Here is a 17,714-nt window from a genome sequence, read left to right as displayed (position 1 = left end):
CCAGTTCAGGAGCAACAACAGCTGGCTCTGCAGGGAGCCACATCCAGCCCTCGTCATCTTGAACAACATCTGAATATATTGCCAAGTTTTGGCGATGGAAGAGGGGAGCGGGTGTGAAGGAACTTAGCAGAATAGAAGAGGAAAACAAAGGCATCTATCCATGCTACCACTGCAATTAATTTTACTTATTTTCCTGACAAAGAACTTACAGAAATTGCACCTTATCTCCTTCCACGGAGACAGCTGCAAATGAAACTCTTCAGTTAAAAAAAAAAAAAAAAAAAGTACATGTCACTTGTATATCTTACGTGTTGTCATGTTTCTTTGACTTATTTATGCACAACAATCTGAATTGGCTGTGCATCAGAAGTAGGCTTCCATAGAGTAACCACACTTCTTAAATCAGAGGATGGAGTCTGAAAGGAAAGGTATGAGCCAAATACTACAAAATAGAGATTCTAATTAATTAGGGAGGCAGAGGAGTCTCATTTGTTCTTCATTCAGCTGTACTGAAACCCAAACAAACAATAGAATGACTCCCAAGATTACAGACAAGCAAGATTTTCCACTGAAGAAAGTGAAAAGCAATGACGTTTTTGTGATTTACACCAGTTGAATCTGGTCACAAGGTACAGAAGTCATTAATGTTTTGGTAAGCCTAGGTGATTGCCAAACAAAACAAAAATAGGATCAGGAGATGATTATTCAGCCATACAGAAGAACCAGATGACTAATCATGGAGCTGTTTCACCCCATGAGTGGCTAGGAGGACACTAACTTTTCACCCCATGGTTATGCAACAGCAAAGCAGCAGATAAATCAAGAGTATAAAGATCTTTGTTCACACAACATAGTGGAAATACCAGAACTGCACTCCTAGTTATTAAAATGCTCAACTAGATACAGTTTTATAGAAGTAACTGCAGAATAGCACATTTTCTTACCTCTGCTCTGTGTTAAACAATGCAAAGATATGTTTGCTGGACATGAAGCTCTTTTCAACATCTCTCACTTTCAAGTTGTCCAAAGGAAGCATATACTTCTTCTCTTTTTCCTAGAAAAAAGCAGATTAAAACAACACTAAGTGACAAGTCTCAAAGAAGCCTGATCTCAGGAAGCTGTTTAGTTGGTAATGCCTTCAGTACATTGACTATTGTAAGGGAATATCCAGAAGTGAAATGTCTGCTTATCTTTCATAAGACATACCTGCAACAGAAATGAAAACTCAATTCCAGTTCTGTTTTTCACATACCCTTTTAAAATATTTCCTAATTAAAAAAAAAAAAAAATCCACCTCAAACACATAAGCATCTACATCTATTAAATCTAATATCTATCTAATTTTAAAAAGAAAAGGGTCAGACTTAGCTAAAATGAAATTATCTAATCAACGCAGAACTCTTCTACCTTGTCTGTACAGCAACTGGAGTAACCCATGACATAAAATTCATCTCTGTCTAGAATTACTACTATTCAGTATTCAGGGATGGCATTTGATGATCCCAGGGATAAATTTTCATTCCACCAGTGGAAAATACAAAAATCATACAAATCAATCAAAATATTACCATCCATCAAGGTTATATATATATACACCATATGCAAACAAAACTAGAGTTTCATCTAACCATTTCTCCAACCAGAGAACTAATTTGCAACCCCTTTTGCATTTTCATCACATCTCTCATTTACAGCACATTATCATTTACAGCATGATCACTAGAATTTCACCTGTTCCAGGTTTCTTGCTTCCTGTCACTCCAAATTAAGGACTAGTAATGCTCTCAAGTTACTTTATGATGTCAGAACAAAAAAGCCCTAAGATTATTAACTGTTCCCACTGAAGTCCTTCGTACTGATGGATAAACCAGGGCAAACTTCTCCATTTTGCTTTGCAAATACACCTGATGCTAAGTAGAAGAGATCCAAAGATACAGGGGCAACACTTACATCCTTATACCTCCCCATTCTGGTTTTGCAGATCACGATAAAATTGCTGACAAGGGCGCTAACACAGTACAGAGTTTAACAGCCATCAAAGGCCACTAAGGTACTGTTAAGGCTGGTGCCATTCCCTTGGCACCAATGGAGTGGGGAAAGGATTTATGTCCTGGAATTTGTGCAGCGGATACCAAATGAAGTTCTCATGAATTTGAACTTCAACTATCCAGTGCTCCAACGGAAGTTCAATAAATCACCAACGTTAGAAAGCTCAGGACTTCTTCACAGTCCCTTATCTGCCAACATGAACCAAGACTGGCTAGTCTCTGCCTAGCCATCATGAGAACCAGTTGTAAAGCCATTGCACTTACCGGAGAACTGTGAACTGGGACATCACTTATAGTGGTTGGCTCAAGTAAGAAATATACATGTGATAATAAAACAGGGCAAAAAGACAAACTAAACTAGGATCCATTTTTTAATACATATTTCCCAGAAGAAATACAGAAAAGTAACTTCCATCGTGCAGAACTGGAAGAAGTGCTAGACTGTGTACTGTAAGGGCAGATGCAATTCAACTTGGCTAAGCTTCAGCAGATTGCAAAACCAAACTGGAAGAGAACATACCTAAGAGTGAAACTATAAAAACACAGTGATGTGTCCAACAACGGCTCACTTTCCTAGACAGCTTCATAACAGACCTCAGTAAAGGAAAAAGCATATTTCAAAGGCCCTTCTGGAAAAGCATGGTTTCTACTGCCTTGTTTTGTTGAATACAAAAGTTATCAAATTCAGTGTTAGAGTATTACATAAAAAGTACCTGATGGATTTTCAAACTGCCTCTAGCTTGGCCATGCTGGAAATTATATTACCCACAACAGATCAACTATATGTACATTTTTTTCGCACTCTCATCTAACACCAATTCTGATGAAGGAGTCTAGTTCTGTGCTAGTCTATAGCTATTTATCACAGTTCATATTTATATTCTGCTTCCAGGGAATATATACTCTCTGAACCTTTGGAGCTCTCCCTTAAGGGAGAGTATACTGTCATCCATTCTGTAAGTATTACCACTGAGATAAATAAAACTAAGCAAAGTAAATTAATAATTTACCAATAAAAAATAAATAATAATAAGTGAAACTAAAGAACTTACTGATCAGATATTTATATATAAAAATTAGAAGTACACTGTCCTCTAATATGGATTTTTATTGGTATGATGTCTTTTGATATTAGAAACGTATGTCCTAAATAGTTCTGGTAGCATTTAAAAGGCAACAATGTATTAGCTTTGCTGCCCTGACAAAATGACACACACTTGAAATATACCCTAGTGTACAAATTCAGGAGAACACATGTTAAACTTTGTATTAAAAACAAAGACTTTTTTCAGTTGAAAGCTGGACTGCAGAGTAATGCAAGATACTTTGTGTTCTACTTCAAACATTTAAGACAAGTTACGTTTAAAAAAAACCCCAACATTTGGGCAGAAATATCAATGATATTTATTCTACTATAACTAGAAAAAAAAACTAGATAAGCTCAATTTTTATTACTTAAAACTTATCTTTCACTATTACAGAATATATTTATACTGATTTACTATTAAATTACCAGAAATTTAAGAAGTTTCAGATGAAGTGTTTGTTCTGACAGACACTATTTACTAATAAACCAAGCAACCACAGATGAGTAAAAATAGAAACCAATGAAAAAACTATACCAAGAATCCGATTGTCTAAACAAAAATTCCACAAGCAGAAAAGTTTTATAAATGTTTGATGCCCAACTGTGAGAAAGTATTTCTTCTGTAGCCACCAGGAAAAAGGAAATGCCTACTGAAGGCTAAGAAGTGGTTGGTATTTATTTACATGGCCTCCTACCCACACACTGAGACAGAGCAGTTTCCAAGAAAGGGAAACCATAGGGTGCCAACGCTTGAAGTGAACAGACAGCATGTCACATATGGGAGACTGGGCCTAAATACTGCTTAATTCCAGGAGAAATGCAGCAAAACTCATAGTAACTTCCTCACCCCCCAAACAAAGAGGATGGGCACTCTCACCCTCAGCTACCTACCTCATTCTTTTCTTTTGCTCATAGGTGGACAATATTGAATTATGGGTTATAAGTTATGAAATCTTATTACTTGAATGGTGAATAAGTGAATTAACATGACAGACTAGTCTGCGCAAAAGGAGATTGAGCCCCTCTTTGTTGTGTTCGTTTGTTGTATTTCTTAATGAGCTCGTAAAATAAAGTTTAAATCACAGAGTACATTGTCCTGTAAATTTGAGAGATACATTGACATATGGCGGGGTAAAAAGCTCCAGCCAGGACTATCTGTGCATGTTTCCCATCCTGAGAGGCTGACAGCCTAAGAAACAGGGAATGTACGAACCCTGGGAGGAATGGGGCTAGGCACACTTCTATGAGTGACGACATGCACATAACTGTGGGTCCAGTTTGTCTCCCTCAGCATTTGTTCTTTTTTATTTATAGATTTTTATTTTTAAGCAAAGAACTTAAGCATGACATGAGGGGAAAAACCAGCACATGCTGATCTCACGTAAAGACTTTGCCTCTCTTTTTCCTATGCAGTGTAGAGGAGCAGAAGGAAAAAGTGGCAGGCAGTGTGGCCCATTCCCGTCTCCGTGACATGGAAAAAAAAAAAAAAAAAAATAAAAAAAAATCCCCATAATGCACCTTAGAAAAACAAACCAACCTGCTAGCCTGCGGAGGCATTCCCACCCTTGAGACGATGTTTCACTACTCGTGGGCATAAGTAGCACTCACATCCTTAATGGACTAGTTCTGTTCTCTGACAGGCAAGTGAGCTGCCAGGAACTGACAGCATGATGTAAATATGCCATATTACAACTGCCCCTTCCTTCTGCAGTCTTTAAATGTACTAAAAATAAATACTGCCAAAGTCCAAAATGGCACAAGGGATGCAAAAAAATACAACAGCAGCCCCCCTCCCCACAGCAAGGTCTCAGCCAGCACTTCCAAGCTAATGAACTTCATTTTCAGCCGGAGGCAGAAATCATTCTCTGCTGTTGGAACTTTGTAGGCTCCATCAGAACAGCAAAATAAGAAACCTTGGACACAATGTCAGCTAAGTGGATTATAAGGGGAACAGAACTCCTTCACTTCAAAGAAAATATATTGTTAAATTAATTCAGCTTCTTCCAGTTATCAAAGTTGATTCTTGCTTTTATTTGTTACTTCAAGATGGCTACTGCACAACAGCATGCAGGACAAGCTGTACTCCCCATTTCATATCCTGAGGAACAGAAGCAAAATTCATGCAGGACAATTCAAATATATGATACTCAGATTCTGAAAGACAGGTCTGAGCTTGAGCATTGGCCTAATCGCACTTTCAGCTACCTCACAGGGAATTGAGATGGTTTGCTCACCACTTTGTAATGCTTTTTAGAACACCAGCTTCCAATTGTCTATGGTAATTGTGGGGACCACAAGTTCAAAGAAGTCAAGCTCCCAACTGGAAGTGCAGGCCATACTAGAAAAGTTGAAACAAAGGCTGGTTTACAGTAGTATTCATTCTGTTCATCATTTGTATTGAAAGTACAATTCTCAAGAGTAGTTACCACACACTGATAGCAAATACAGGTATCCATGAAACACCCCTACCATTAGGATATGGCATTAATGAGGCAAAACAGTGAACTACTTTAAAATCATAAACTGAGGAAGCACAGCTTTGAATTAAAGCTTGGGAACAGCAGATAGAAAGGTTGGCATTTCTGCCTCTGAGCTAGATTTCCAGACTGGCACTGTACTACTCTTTGTATTTGTTTCCGCATTAATAACTCAGGCCTAATACTTATCTGACTCACAGGCATCATGCTAGACCTTGTTTTTGTTTTTTGCACTATACATTTTCAGATGGCTGGATCACTACCCCCATTTTACAGACAGAAGCAGACACAAGCAGTAGCGGCTTGTGAACCTGCTGAGCCAGAGTGGTCTATATTAAAGAAAGAAGAAAAAAAAATAGTGTAAGGAAATGCTGGTGCTGGGCTGAAGCTATGACTGTTTACTCCTGAAAAGGAAAGGCTCAGACTTGTTTACACCTAGGAGCTGCTGTCACTGCCAGTGCAAAATAGCCTAACTCAGTGGCATTTGTTCAAAACGCAAAGTATTAAGATGCCTCATAGCAACTTTTATAGTATTTAAATCAATATCCATGAGTTAACCATATTCTAACTTTAAATATACCCAAGAGAATTTTACTGTGTTTCTACTTCAGTTTATTTTTCTCTCTCAGTTTAGAAAGCCACATAGCATCTTAACCATGGTCTCTGCTTTACCACACTTGGCTTTAATGCATACTCTGAAAAATGAAGCATGAGATACCTTCATATTACTGCAAACTTTCTAAGAAAAACAAGGCAAGTTATTTTATTACAGACAACTTAGCCATGTGGATTCAGGCCTGAACATGCTCCTGGGTACAACGGTAGGAAACAATTCTAAACTGTCTATAAAATGAAGAAGGAGCTGCTTTAACAGAAAAACAATGCATACATAACATTCTAACATTTTTATGAAAAGAATACTTAATACACTGAAGATGACAAGGCCGTGTTTTTTCCACCTAGGCACCTCTCCCTCCAGTCTTCTACCATCAGCTCCTACGTGGTTTAAACTGTTGATAATATAGCAGTGAAGCCAAGCACTTTTCCAAGAGTTACTTCTCTCCGACTACTGAAACCAGTTTCAAACCACCATAGATTCTGATTCTTCAATAAAGTCAGGCACACAGGCATCAAAAGAAGCACTCTCATACGTACAAATGATTCCCTAAGTGCTCAAGGGAAAGTTTTCAGGTAAAAACTTTAGGCAAAAATTGAAAAATTATCATCTCACTCCCTGAGATCCCTCCACAGGCAGGTGGATTACACTGCCATGATGCACTACCATTCACCTTCCTGCTCTGCTGTCACCATGTGCCAGAAGAACTCTGTAGCTGTGCTACAGCACAATGGATGTACATTACCCAGAGAGCAGTTTTATTACATGTATCTATACTGACAAGAATAATCCAGAACAACATATTAGGGAACTGTCACATATAGGCATAATTAAATATCAACAATAACAAGGAAAAACCATTACGCAACATATAAGAGAAACAATTCTAGGACAATGCTACAGGAAAAAAAAGTGAGCTCCAAACTGAAAATCTCCATACGAAAATACGACAACAGCTTAGGGTGGTAAGTCAGACTATTAGAAGAAAGGAGCACATAGTACAGAGCAGAAGTACCAAATCTTATATTCTCACATTGTTACAAGATTTTTACCCTCTGCCATGGCAGAGACACTGAGTTCCTCATACAATTCAAAGCTCAAAATGCCAAACCTGAAGCTGCAGCTTGCAGTGATGCAGCACGCAGCAGAGCAGAACCTCACAGCCCACCTGCTTAGATTTGGGCAGCCCTGAATCACTCCTTCTCCTTGACTTGGGGAGAGGATGGGCACAGCACACCACAACGAACAACCAGAATCCTTGGGCAGTGCTGTGCTGAGCAACCAAGCTGGTCCTTAAGCAGAAGCTAACAAACCTGCTGCACCAAGCTAACTCCATATGGTTGCTGCCTACACAGCAGTCCCCATGTTATAGTACCCAGATAAACAGCTTCCCCATTGTCCATCTCTCATTTCCCTCAGTAAAGAGGGGTGGCTGAGCAGGCATCCCATTGTATTAGTGCAGACTCTGAATGGCTGGATTAAAAAAAAAAAAAATTTAAAAAATCTAGTTATTTCACTGGTACTCCTGTGCCTTTACATAATCAGTGCATCAAACAGAAGGGTAATAGTTTCTGAAATACAGAACAAATTCAACATGATTTAAGATTGCCCCTCTCCAAAAGAGGTGTTTATTATCACAGGTGGAAGGGCTGGTCTTTCACTGGTCTGTGCTGTGGGGATGTGCTGTCAGTAAAAGGATAAACCTGAGAAAGGGCCTGATGAAGAGGAAATCTCTGTTTAGCTCCTATTAGTTAGGATCTTGAAAGGTCATTTTGAATTTGGGAAATCTTTTCTGGGAAAGAAGCCAGCAATTCCTCTGAACTGAAGTGGTGCTGGCATTCAAAGCTGAGAGAAAGTCCCGACTGATGAGCCAGTTGACAGTCTGGAAAAATTCTGCTGGATGCGTCTAGTGGCTGCTCTGAAGGTAGAGGAGAGGGGAAAAAAAAAATCCTTTGACCTTTTTATCCCTTGTAATGAAGCCTGCTTATGACAGCTTGTTTTTCTCTACTGGTGCTCAAGTTTTTATTTTTTCACTCTGCAGGTCATCCAACAAACACATTGGTTTGTGGGAGCTACAGTGCAGGATGAAGGGCTTTGGTGCAGCATTTGTGCTGGCAGAGGGCACAGTGACAATGACATACCAGTTCCTGGGAGATCTGGCTTTTCAGATGGGTACAGCTTTTCATTCATAAAGTTTACTATTTTGCTTTTTACATAGAAAAATATTTTCATATATATGTACACACACACCCCCACATATGTTTTGGTGGTGTGGTTTTTTTTCTTTAAAGAAGAAACATAATTCCTGAAACCTATTGTGCAGCTCAGATTTCAGTCCTGAGGAGCTGATGGTCTGGGTGGACAAACCTCTTCAGTTCTAATGACCTCTTACATTAGGAATACCCAATTAAGATTGAAAAAAACCCATAAGTTTAACTGTAGTTTCAGCTTCCTAGACTCCTTTAACTTGCACATTAAAAAGAGAGCCTCTCATTTATAAGCCTCCCAAAACTCTCTGCTGGGTACATGAAGATGATAGACCTTTGCTATGGCACCCTTTTTTTCTCCTGGAAAGCTACTTCTTAAAACACTTCTAGCTTTTGAAGGCATTTCATTTTCTATAAAATGAATCCTCAAAAAGCTCAAACTTAGGAACTCACCAGCTATATTTATTTGGGTACCAACTGAAGTATCTGGAGAGAGACTCTGTTTCTAGACACTTTGTGTGCACGCACGTGCATGCATGTGTGTGGAAAAAAAGTCCTTCTTACTAAAATCAAAATGATAAATATGCAATTACATAATTATGTAAAATATTAAGCAGGATTTTCCTGAGGCAACACATCTGTCTCTGCAAGACTCCTGAAGATGCAACAAAATACACACACACAAATTAGTTCATGGCATTTATACTGCCCTACTTGCTTGTTATCATTAAAAGCTTTCAGACAGTAATCAATTTCACTGCAGTGGAGATTACTGCAAAATGCATTAAGAAGTTCACGCCTGTGGCAGTGGTCACTGAAAATATTTTGGAAAGCATCCCAGAAGTATAAGACTTTTTCCAGACATCCGAGAGAAACTCTGCTATGACAGAGCTTCTGGTGTCAAGTCGTCTCCCCTAACACTCCTCCTTCTTTTTTTTTTTTTTTTTGAAAGGTACATTTTAGGGCTTTTTTTTCTTTCTTTGAGTTTTTTTTTTTAAGCAAGCCAGAATATTTGGGTCATGGAAAACATTAACTTCTGAGACAACTGTCTGAAGGTATCTGCTTCCTTCCTCTACATAATATGTATAAATATACTCTGGCTTCTTAATTTCATCAAAGAAAAACTGTTAAATTGTAATAAAAGAGTGAGAAAACCACCTGCATACTCTATCATAACAACATTTCTGGGGGTTTTTTTTGTAAAATAAGTAGCCCTGAGGATGTTCCTATATTAAATAAACAAAGAAAATGGAATAAATCATAATCATCAAGAGCTATTTCTACTTTATATCAAGAACATTACCTTCAAATGCTAAGTGACATATGCCATCAAATCTTCAAGGGAGTGGGTTTTGAAACACGTCTGAGACTTTGGCAAAAGATATCCTAAGATAATTATAGTGATGTACAGGAAAATCTGTAATCTCCTGTCCTTGGAAATTAACAGCTATTAGATTCAAGCCGGCTTAGAACCATTAATCAGGAAGACTGTTTCCATGAAACTGTTCCAGACTGAAACACTCCTGAAGCTCATAGTCAAAGCTGTTCCTCAGACTAACCTTATGTTGTCCTGGATTGCAACCCTCTAAATACAGAATTCGCTTCTCAATGTACATCATCTGCCCCAGCAGGTACTTAAATTTGAGTGAGGACTGCAGACTTTCTTAACTGAACTCAGAAAAATGAACCTGACAAGGACAGGCATAGGAACATGGCGAAAAAGGTTATAGAACACCCAAGACATCCTGACACTATTACACCTTAGAAACAATCAAGAGCTCAAGGACAGTAGCAAAAGATACAACATCAAAGCATTCTTTAAGGCTCCTGTTATTAAAAAAGTGACTGCAAGGTGCTAGGCATAGTCTTAGTCTACTACTGACTCCTACCACAACGATGTATGTGCAGAGGGAAGTGTGCATGTAGGAGAGTTGGCAAACATGGTGGTTTTCAATCTGCAGATGCTGCATATTAAATACAAACATCCAAGTGTTGCTCACCTAGAAGCAGCTCTTTCCTAATAACAGTACATTCATTTTTCACATGCCAATGCATGTACCATGAAGGACACTCGACACATTGCTAGTTGTTTCGATTGTGCAGCAGTATACAGAAAACAGAGGTCCTACTCCAGTATCATTCCTAAGGAAAAAGTATGTCAAGCTCACAGCATACCTTAACAATGCATGACTGAGATGGAGGGACAAATTCTACTGCCTTGGTCACATGCTCCCTTTAAATATCATAGCGCACAAACTCGGACAGATGTCAGCAGGAGGTACCACAGTCTAGGAATGCTTAGAGTAGCGCCTCTGGAAGGGAACAGACACCCTCAAACAGAAATAACCATGTCTAGTCAAGGGTCATCACTACCCTTTCGTGTGATGGCAGAACTTGATCAATTTATTGACAGGTCACCTTTGCCTATTCTATATATGCTCACCTTTGTGCCCTTGCTGAATCAAAGCAACAGGATAATACCCATAAACCAAAGGCTTAGAGAGGTCAAATACTTGTCACCTAAGGCAGTTCTCCTGCATGCCCAGAGCAAACAATGCTTATGTCCAGTAACACATTATCCAAAGCTATGTTTTGCAGTCAGGTAGAACAGAATGCACAGCTAAGAAACAGGCCAGTGAAACACTGCAAGTATAAACTTGAAGCAAGTTTTCAGTCATGTGGTATTAGTTTCTCTACATTTGAGGTGACAGCTAGAAGCTTCTGCTCAGGGATAGATCATGCACTGCCGCAACAAGACCTATGAACAAAGCAGGACTGCCACTGTGCAGTGCGAGAGGCACCGGAGGGAAGTGGAGTGCTGAAGTCAGGAGACAACATCTGTGATGCTTCTGGCTGCCAGATTAATTTCCGCCAAAGCAGCCACAAAGGCTCAGTCAACCAGAGACTCTGTCATCATTGCTGTGAGCAATGAGCACAAAAATTGGGCAATGAGGGTATAGCTCAAGAGTATCAGCACCTGGGAGAAGGAGGAATTTTCCTTGCTTCTGTATGGTGGATGAGGTCTTCAGTAAATGCCAGATTAAAAATCTTGCATTTATACTATTTTGCTATGACAAAATGACATACTAATAAATAAAAAATATTTTTAACGGCTTTTCTACTTTTCTCTGTATCTCTTCCAATCCAAAAATAACAGCAAACCTTGTCTTTTCTTGCTATGACATTTTAAAATATGTAATTGCTCCTCTGTATAAGATAACATCATCTTGAAAGAATTCCAGTTCTCCCTTGTCTGGATTCCTGCAATCAAGCATTATTCTGATTCATACCTGACACCCTCTTTTATTCCACACTGCTTAGGAAGGAAAATACAAATTGAATATACCATTGCGTAGACTAGAAGTTGTGTTAAGATGACAAAGACCTGCATTCACTTAATCATCTCTGTTAGGAAACTGTCACACTCCCCAAGAAGATAATTAGAGAAGGAGCGCTCGCCTAAGAAAAAAAAAATAATAAAACCAAACAAAAACAACTCTAACCAAAAATAGCTGTAAGAACTATCTTCATCACACTCTAAAAATATGCAATGTGCAGTTTGGATAGCTATTGTTGGTGAAGGGTATAATGAAAATAATATTTTAAATAGGCAATAAACAAGATGTCAATTTTTTCTCCAGCAGAACTGTCTATACATGCTTAACCTCAGCTGTTTCAAAGAACCTATGAAATGTACAATGTCTTATAAAGTCTCCAGGAGTTTCAGAACTATAAACAAACAATGACAATGCAAGAGGTGACAACATTATTGCAAACACAGAAAAGACAACAAAAAAGGCATCTTGAAGTCTGAAAGTTGACATGCCTGCAAAAAGATTGAATTTTTATAGTATACAGAAATTTCTATAGTATTACAGATGAGAAAGAAATTTCTATAGTATTACAGATGAGAAAGATAACACCACTGCTTCTCTGGAAGAAAGTGAAGTATTTATTGGGAAACATAGCACTTCCTCAAGAATATGTCTTCATCAATGCTAACTCAAAATAGTGTAGATTATCAATGCACTGGCCTTAAACCTGCAGGACACTATTAAATTTGTAAAGAATCACTCCAAAGTATGTACGCTAATTCTACAGAACATTGACATACGGCACTGAATTCCCAGACAGTCAGTCAAAGTTCTGGGCAGGAAACCAAATTCCATGATTTTTTTTTTTTTTTTTTCTTTAAACACTATGTCAAAACACTCCTATTACTCGTTACTTGTGCTTTGAAAGATATACTCCATTACTCCTTAATGTCATTAGCTTTTGCAGATAGTGCAACCAACAGGGAACTGCTGCTGGAAAAAAATGTATTCCAACTGTTTTCTAACACTGACACACTGAGATTGTTTCAACGTGAATGAGGCATGGTGACAATAAAAATCCAAGTAAAAAAAGATAACTAATTTTAATAGGTACAAACTTGAATTTCAGTAAGGAACCTATAACAGTGAAACAAACTATCAAGTAGTAAAACTCCCAAGTTTATAATTTTCCACCTATAAATTAATTCTAGGATTGATTCAGAAAACAGAATTCATACAACTAAGCCTTACTGCTGTAAAGCATCTCATTAGTAGTCAATGACCTAATTTCACACACAGCGATTCCTAATATTGACAGTGAATCTTTTAACATGTTCTAAAGAACAACATTTCAGACAAACATTTTTTCCCCTCATTCTGTTTTCAAGACACTCAAAGATACCAAGCAGGGAAGACAGCTTCTTGCAAAGGTGTCTGTACAACAAAATTTTTAAAATACAATACAAGACAAAGAAAAGGTTTCAGTAAGTCCTCCCTCTGCCCCCCAAAAGTATCAAAAATATTGAAATGAAATGTTGAAATAAAATATTCATTAAAAATATTCCAAGTCTGCCTAAGAGCTATTTAAATATCATATTAAGCAATTTTATTTTCTGTAATTCTTTTTTTTTACATTTACATTACTCAAGCTGAATGTATATTTTAATTATTTTCTCAATTCATCCATTTTGCTGAAATAACATTTTATTCCCCTTTGAGAATATTCCCAAGGTTGTAAAAACTAGACTGTCTAGCAGTTTAAATCTATTTTAAATGTCTAATAATGTATTACACTGAAATAGTTTGAAATAATGAGGGTTTTATACTAATACATTACCGAACTACATAATTACTAGTAATTCCCAGAAAAGAGTACATGGCAATAAACAAGGCTAAATGCATGCATATTTGAATAAAATACACTACAGAACTGTTGCCATTACTCAAAAAAAAAAAAAAAAAAAATCCTACTAAAACCAAGTGATAGAAGCCTGGAAAATTTACAGTTAAAAGAAATTCACCTTCCTTAATGGAAACAGAATACGTCAAATACATTTCAATTTGCCTTGAATTTGCACTTTAGAAATGGGGAGGGGAAGAACCTAATTCAGAGGGGTGAAAAACACACTTTAATCTAAGAACACAAAACCAAGATCTTAAAAATCAAATTCATTTGGCAGCTGCGCAGAGCCTTGAGAGGTGAACTCCAGTTCTCCTTGCTTTTCTTGCATTCACTTCCATTTCCCCAGTCACCTCTCACATCTCCTGCTGAGGACATGTGATGCAAGAAGTGTTTTTAAAGATAAGAACTACAAAATGCAAAGACTATTTCAGCCACAGACTGTAAGTGGACAAAACCCATGACTTCTAGGGACTTTTTGCAGAGATCACCACTGTTTATAGAGACTGAAACCATATTTTGCAGTTTTACAAAATAGACACTACCTCCTTCTTCAAGGTAAGTGAAGATGGGAACGCAGTGGCCTCTGATACTTTCAGCAGGCACAAACAAAATCCCAGACCCTTCCAGAACACTAGGACACAAGATCATCTCAAAGACAAGCACATCATGGAAGTTTTCATATGCTTACTGAAAAGGAGGAAAAAATTTATATGTAACTGGTGTATGCCCCTTAATCTAAAATAATAATACTCTAATTACCACTGGATTCTAAATTTTATGAGCTTAATACAGCTAAAAATATCTTCATTATTTCATTATTAGGATCATTTAGCACAAAAATTGACTCAGATCAGATGCTGAGTTTCATAAGAACAAGTTTCTAATTAATTTGAATTAAGCTCTAAGTTCTCAACTTACTCCACAGTGTAATAAAATCCTCATTGCCCTCACACACACACATCCACACAGAAACAGCTCTGCTTAAAAAGAAAAAAAGCTGTTAATTACAGAATCACAATACTTGTTCCCTATTTATCCATTTCCTAAAGGGGAGGTAGGGGTATAGGGGAGAAGAATGTAGTGAGGAGGACTTTAAAGCCGTTGATAGTATCTCAAAGATGAAAATGAGAATGTAGAAAGACCTACTGGTAAGAATAACACATGTTGACCTGCACAAGAGGCTGTAGAGATGGTAGTAAGGTTAGGAAAGGGCTATGGAAGAAGCTGCTGCACAGCTATCTAAAATGTCTGTGGCCTGATTTACTAATACACACAAAATAAGCAGGAGAAGCTAGAAATTTTCAATACAAAATCAAAATTATTACTTAATTGATCTAACAGAGACCTAGTGGAATAATTCACATAATGTGGAAACTGTCACATCTTTACATTCTTGTTTAGGAGGTGAGACAAAAAGTAATTGGGAAAGCACATGCACTGGTGTGGGGTTGACACTGAACAGGGAGAGGTATCTTCTGAACGTTCCTGGAGGCAACTAACTAAAAAAGAACACAGGCATCACTGAGAATTTCAGCAATCACTATAATGATTCACGGTACAGGACTTGATTGTAATGAGGTATTTTAATTAAAAGAGAAACACCATGGAAAAAACTGACCCACTGCTTGGTTCAGGGGAAAACCTATTAGTACGCGATGTTGTGAAAGCTTCAGTATTCAATCCTTCTTTCACATTACTCTTCACCAAAAAGCCTAAGAAGCAGTAAAAATGATTACGGTTAAGTTAAAGAAATGAAGCACTATAAACTTAGCAGTATAAACTGCTAAGTTCAATAACTGCCTTTCTCTCCATTCTTTCAGTTCTCTCAAGTGCCTCAGTTTTGAATCAACAGCTTAAAGTTGGAAGAGGAAAAACTCTGCAACTGATGTGTGTAAACCTCTTATCTAAACTACAGAGTGAAAAGAAAAGCAAACCTGACTTAAAAAACACACAAGTTCCTTGGAACTAAGCTCTGCTCCTACTCTGCTATTTACATTGCAGCTAGCATCTTTGCTGTACAAGATGACATGCGATCTTCATTGAAAACACAGCCTAACACAGATATTCTCAAATGTTTTTCTATTTTAAGCACATTCTCTTTTCCTCTCTGCTCTACCCTAGTGCAGACAATTTCGCATACTATAGGCCTGCATCCGCTAGCTGCTCCTCTCCAGAACTGCTTTTTGAAAGTCCCAACTCCCATGCCATTCTCCTCAGGAAGATGCGTGGAGCGGTGCGTTAGACAGAGCTTGGCAGAGGTGCTTGTGACAGAGGCATGAGACAGGGGCTCCAAGGACAGAACTAAAGAGCTCTGTTTACTAGGAATGGGGCAGCTACTTATCAGTGTGTGGCTGAAAGGCAATAGCACCCCGTGCTTACCCAGCATGAGAACTGCCAGCCTACAGAGTAAGCTGCCAGTACAAACTGAACCCAGAGAAGAGAGGCATCTGCTTTCCACCATGCAATGGCAAGTCCAGCTGAGCAGGAGACTCAATCCACAGAGGCACCTTCATCTTCCAGAGAGGAGGTCAACATCTGGTTCTGCTCCAAAAACAAAGGGGTCAAGATGCTGAGAAATAATGCACCACACCTTCCTTGATCCCCTCCTGACTGGGTCGCAGCCCAGCCCAGTTGTAGCTAGTCATCTTTTCCATTTGGTAGGGTAGGGTGTTGGTCCATCATCTCAGTGGCAAATGATTTGCAGAAAAGCATCGTTTCACGTGTCTTAAATGAAGGCTATAGGAATGCACGCACTGTACACAGCAAAGAAAGTCATTATGGAAATAATAGAGAACTCAGAATTCTAAGTTTCATGTAACTTAGAAATAAAGTGTTGGTTACCTCCAAATTAAGCCTGCTATATAAACTATCCCTAAACTGTTGAGACAATTTTTTTTTCATAAGCAGGCAGAAACAGACTATAAATGTCTGAAGTCCTTGTTCACATTTTGACCTCAGATGCCTAAAGGCACTTGTTCTGCTCCCACAGTGTGGAATGCCCTCCCACAAAGCACCCGTGTGGAATCTTCAGAGGCTATTTTTGAAAAGCATAATAAAAAGACATTTCTTCCTAGAGTTTCTGTTGTTAGCAGCACAGCTTACTGACCAGCTCTGTGAATGCCTACACTTTCCATAGTTTTTCATGCAGATGGGATTTCTTATGTGTAGTTAACCATTACAAACTTCTAACTGAAAATTTATAGTTGTCAACAATAAGACAAAGGAGGAAGCAGGCTTCTCTATGTAAGGATGTACCCATCTTCACAGTGAAAAAAAGAAAATATTATTTCCACGCGGTTTACTGCAAATTTATTATAGTAATTAAACTGTCCAGTGAATCCCTCTCTGTATCAACTTATTTCCAGATTCAACACCACATGTAAAAACCATCTTTCATTTAATTTCATTATTCTAACTTGGGTAGAGTATGTAGAAACAGATATTTTGGCAACTGGTTGCTAATGAGCTTTCCTAACTCTTTAAAGCTGTTCTTCCAATGCTTTTCCTACAGTATTCACAAGAAAAAGCTAGTGATTAGAAAATGGTTCAAATCCTTGCTCGTCCTGCAGCAGAAAACACTAGATCTCTTTTGCACATAAAAGGTTTTTAAATAGGCTTCATTAAACATAGCTTCCTGAGAATCTACTTTCTTGCTGACCATTACTTCAGTCTTTTCATATTTCAGCTGTACAGCAAAGGGTTAATAAAGCCATCTACACTAAAACGCCCATTGCCGTACTCCACCCATGAGGGCTTCTAATGTTTCCCAAAATGTGCAGTATTTTTAACCCATTATTAAGCACTAGCATTTAAATGCTTAAGCAAGATTTTTTTTTTTTGCCTTTACACATTGCATAAAGGATCCAAGCACTCCCCATAAACACTAGTTATTAAATAGAAATCTTAAAGGGAAGATCCATGATATTTATGGGTAAGAGAGTTGGCACTCAAAGAGATATTAATTTGATGTTTTCATTTAAAATAAAAAAGAACAATATTGTATTCAGTAGTGTAAGGTTCTATCTGCTCCTCTTGTTGCTTTAAAATTAGTTTTCTATGTGA

The 17,714-nt window shown here is 38.0% G+C and overlaps 1 protein-coding gene across 2 annotated transcripts in view; it reads right to left on the bottom strand.

The window, feature by feature from the left end:
• Nucleotides 1-17,714, bottom strand: part of DNM3 (dynamin 3) — a 171,514-nt gene that overhangs the window by 63,481 nt on the left and 90,319 nt on the right. For both annotated transcript variants that reach the window (XM_086753240.1, XM_086753241.1), the window contains one exon: nt 945-1,054. In XM_086753240.1, the coding sequence (XP_086609366.1) occupies nt 945-1,054 (110 nt within the window). The remainder of the gene's footprint in view (nt 1-944; nt 1,055-17,714) is intronic.

This window comes from Chlamydotis macqueenii, chromosome 8, assembly GCF_036417535.1.
Source record: "Chlamydotis macqueenii isolate bChlMac1 chromosome 8, bChlMac1.mat, whole genome shotgun sequence".
NCBI classification, from domain to species: Eukaryota; Metazoa; Chordata; class Aves; order Otidiformes; family Otididae; genus Chlamydotis; species Chlamydotis macqueenii.
This window is presented reverse-complemented; position numbering and strand designations above follow the sequence as displayed.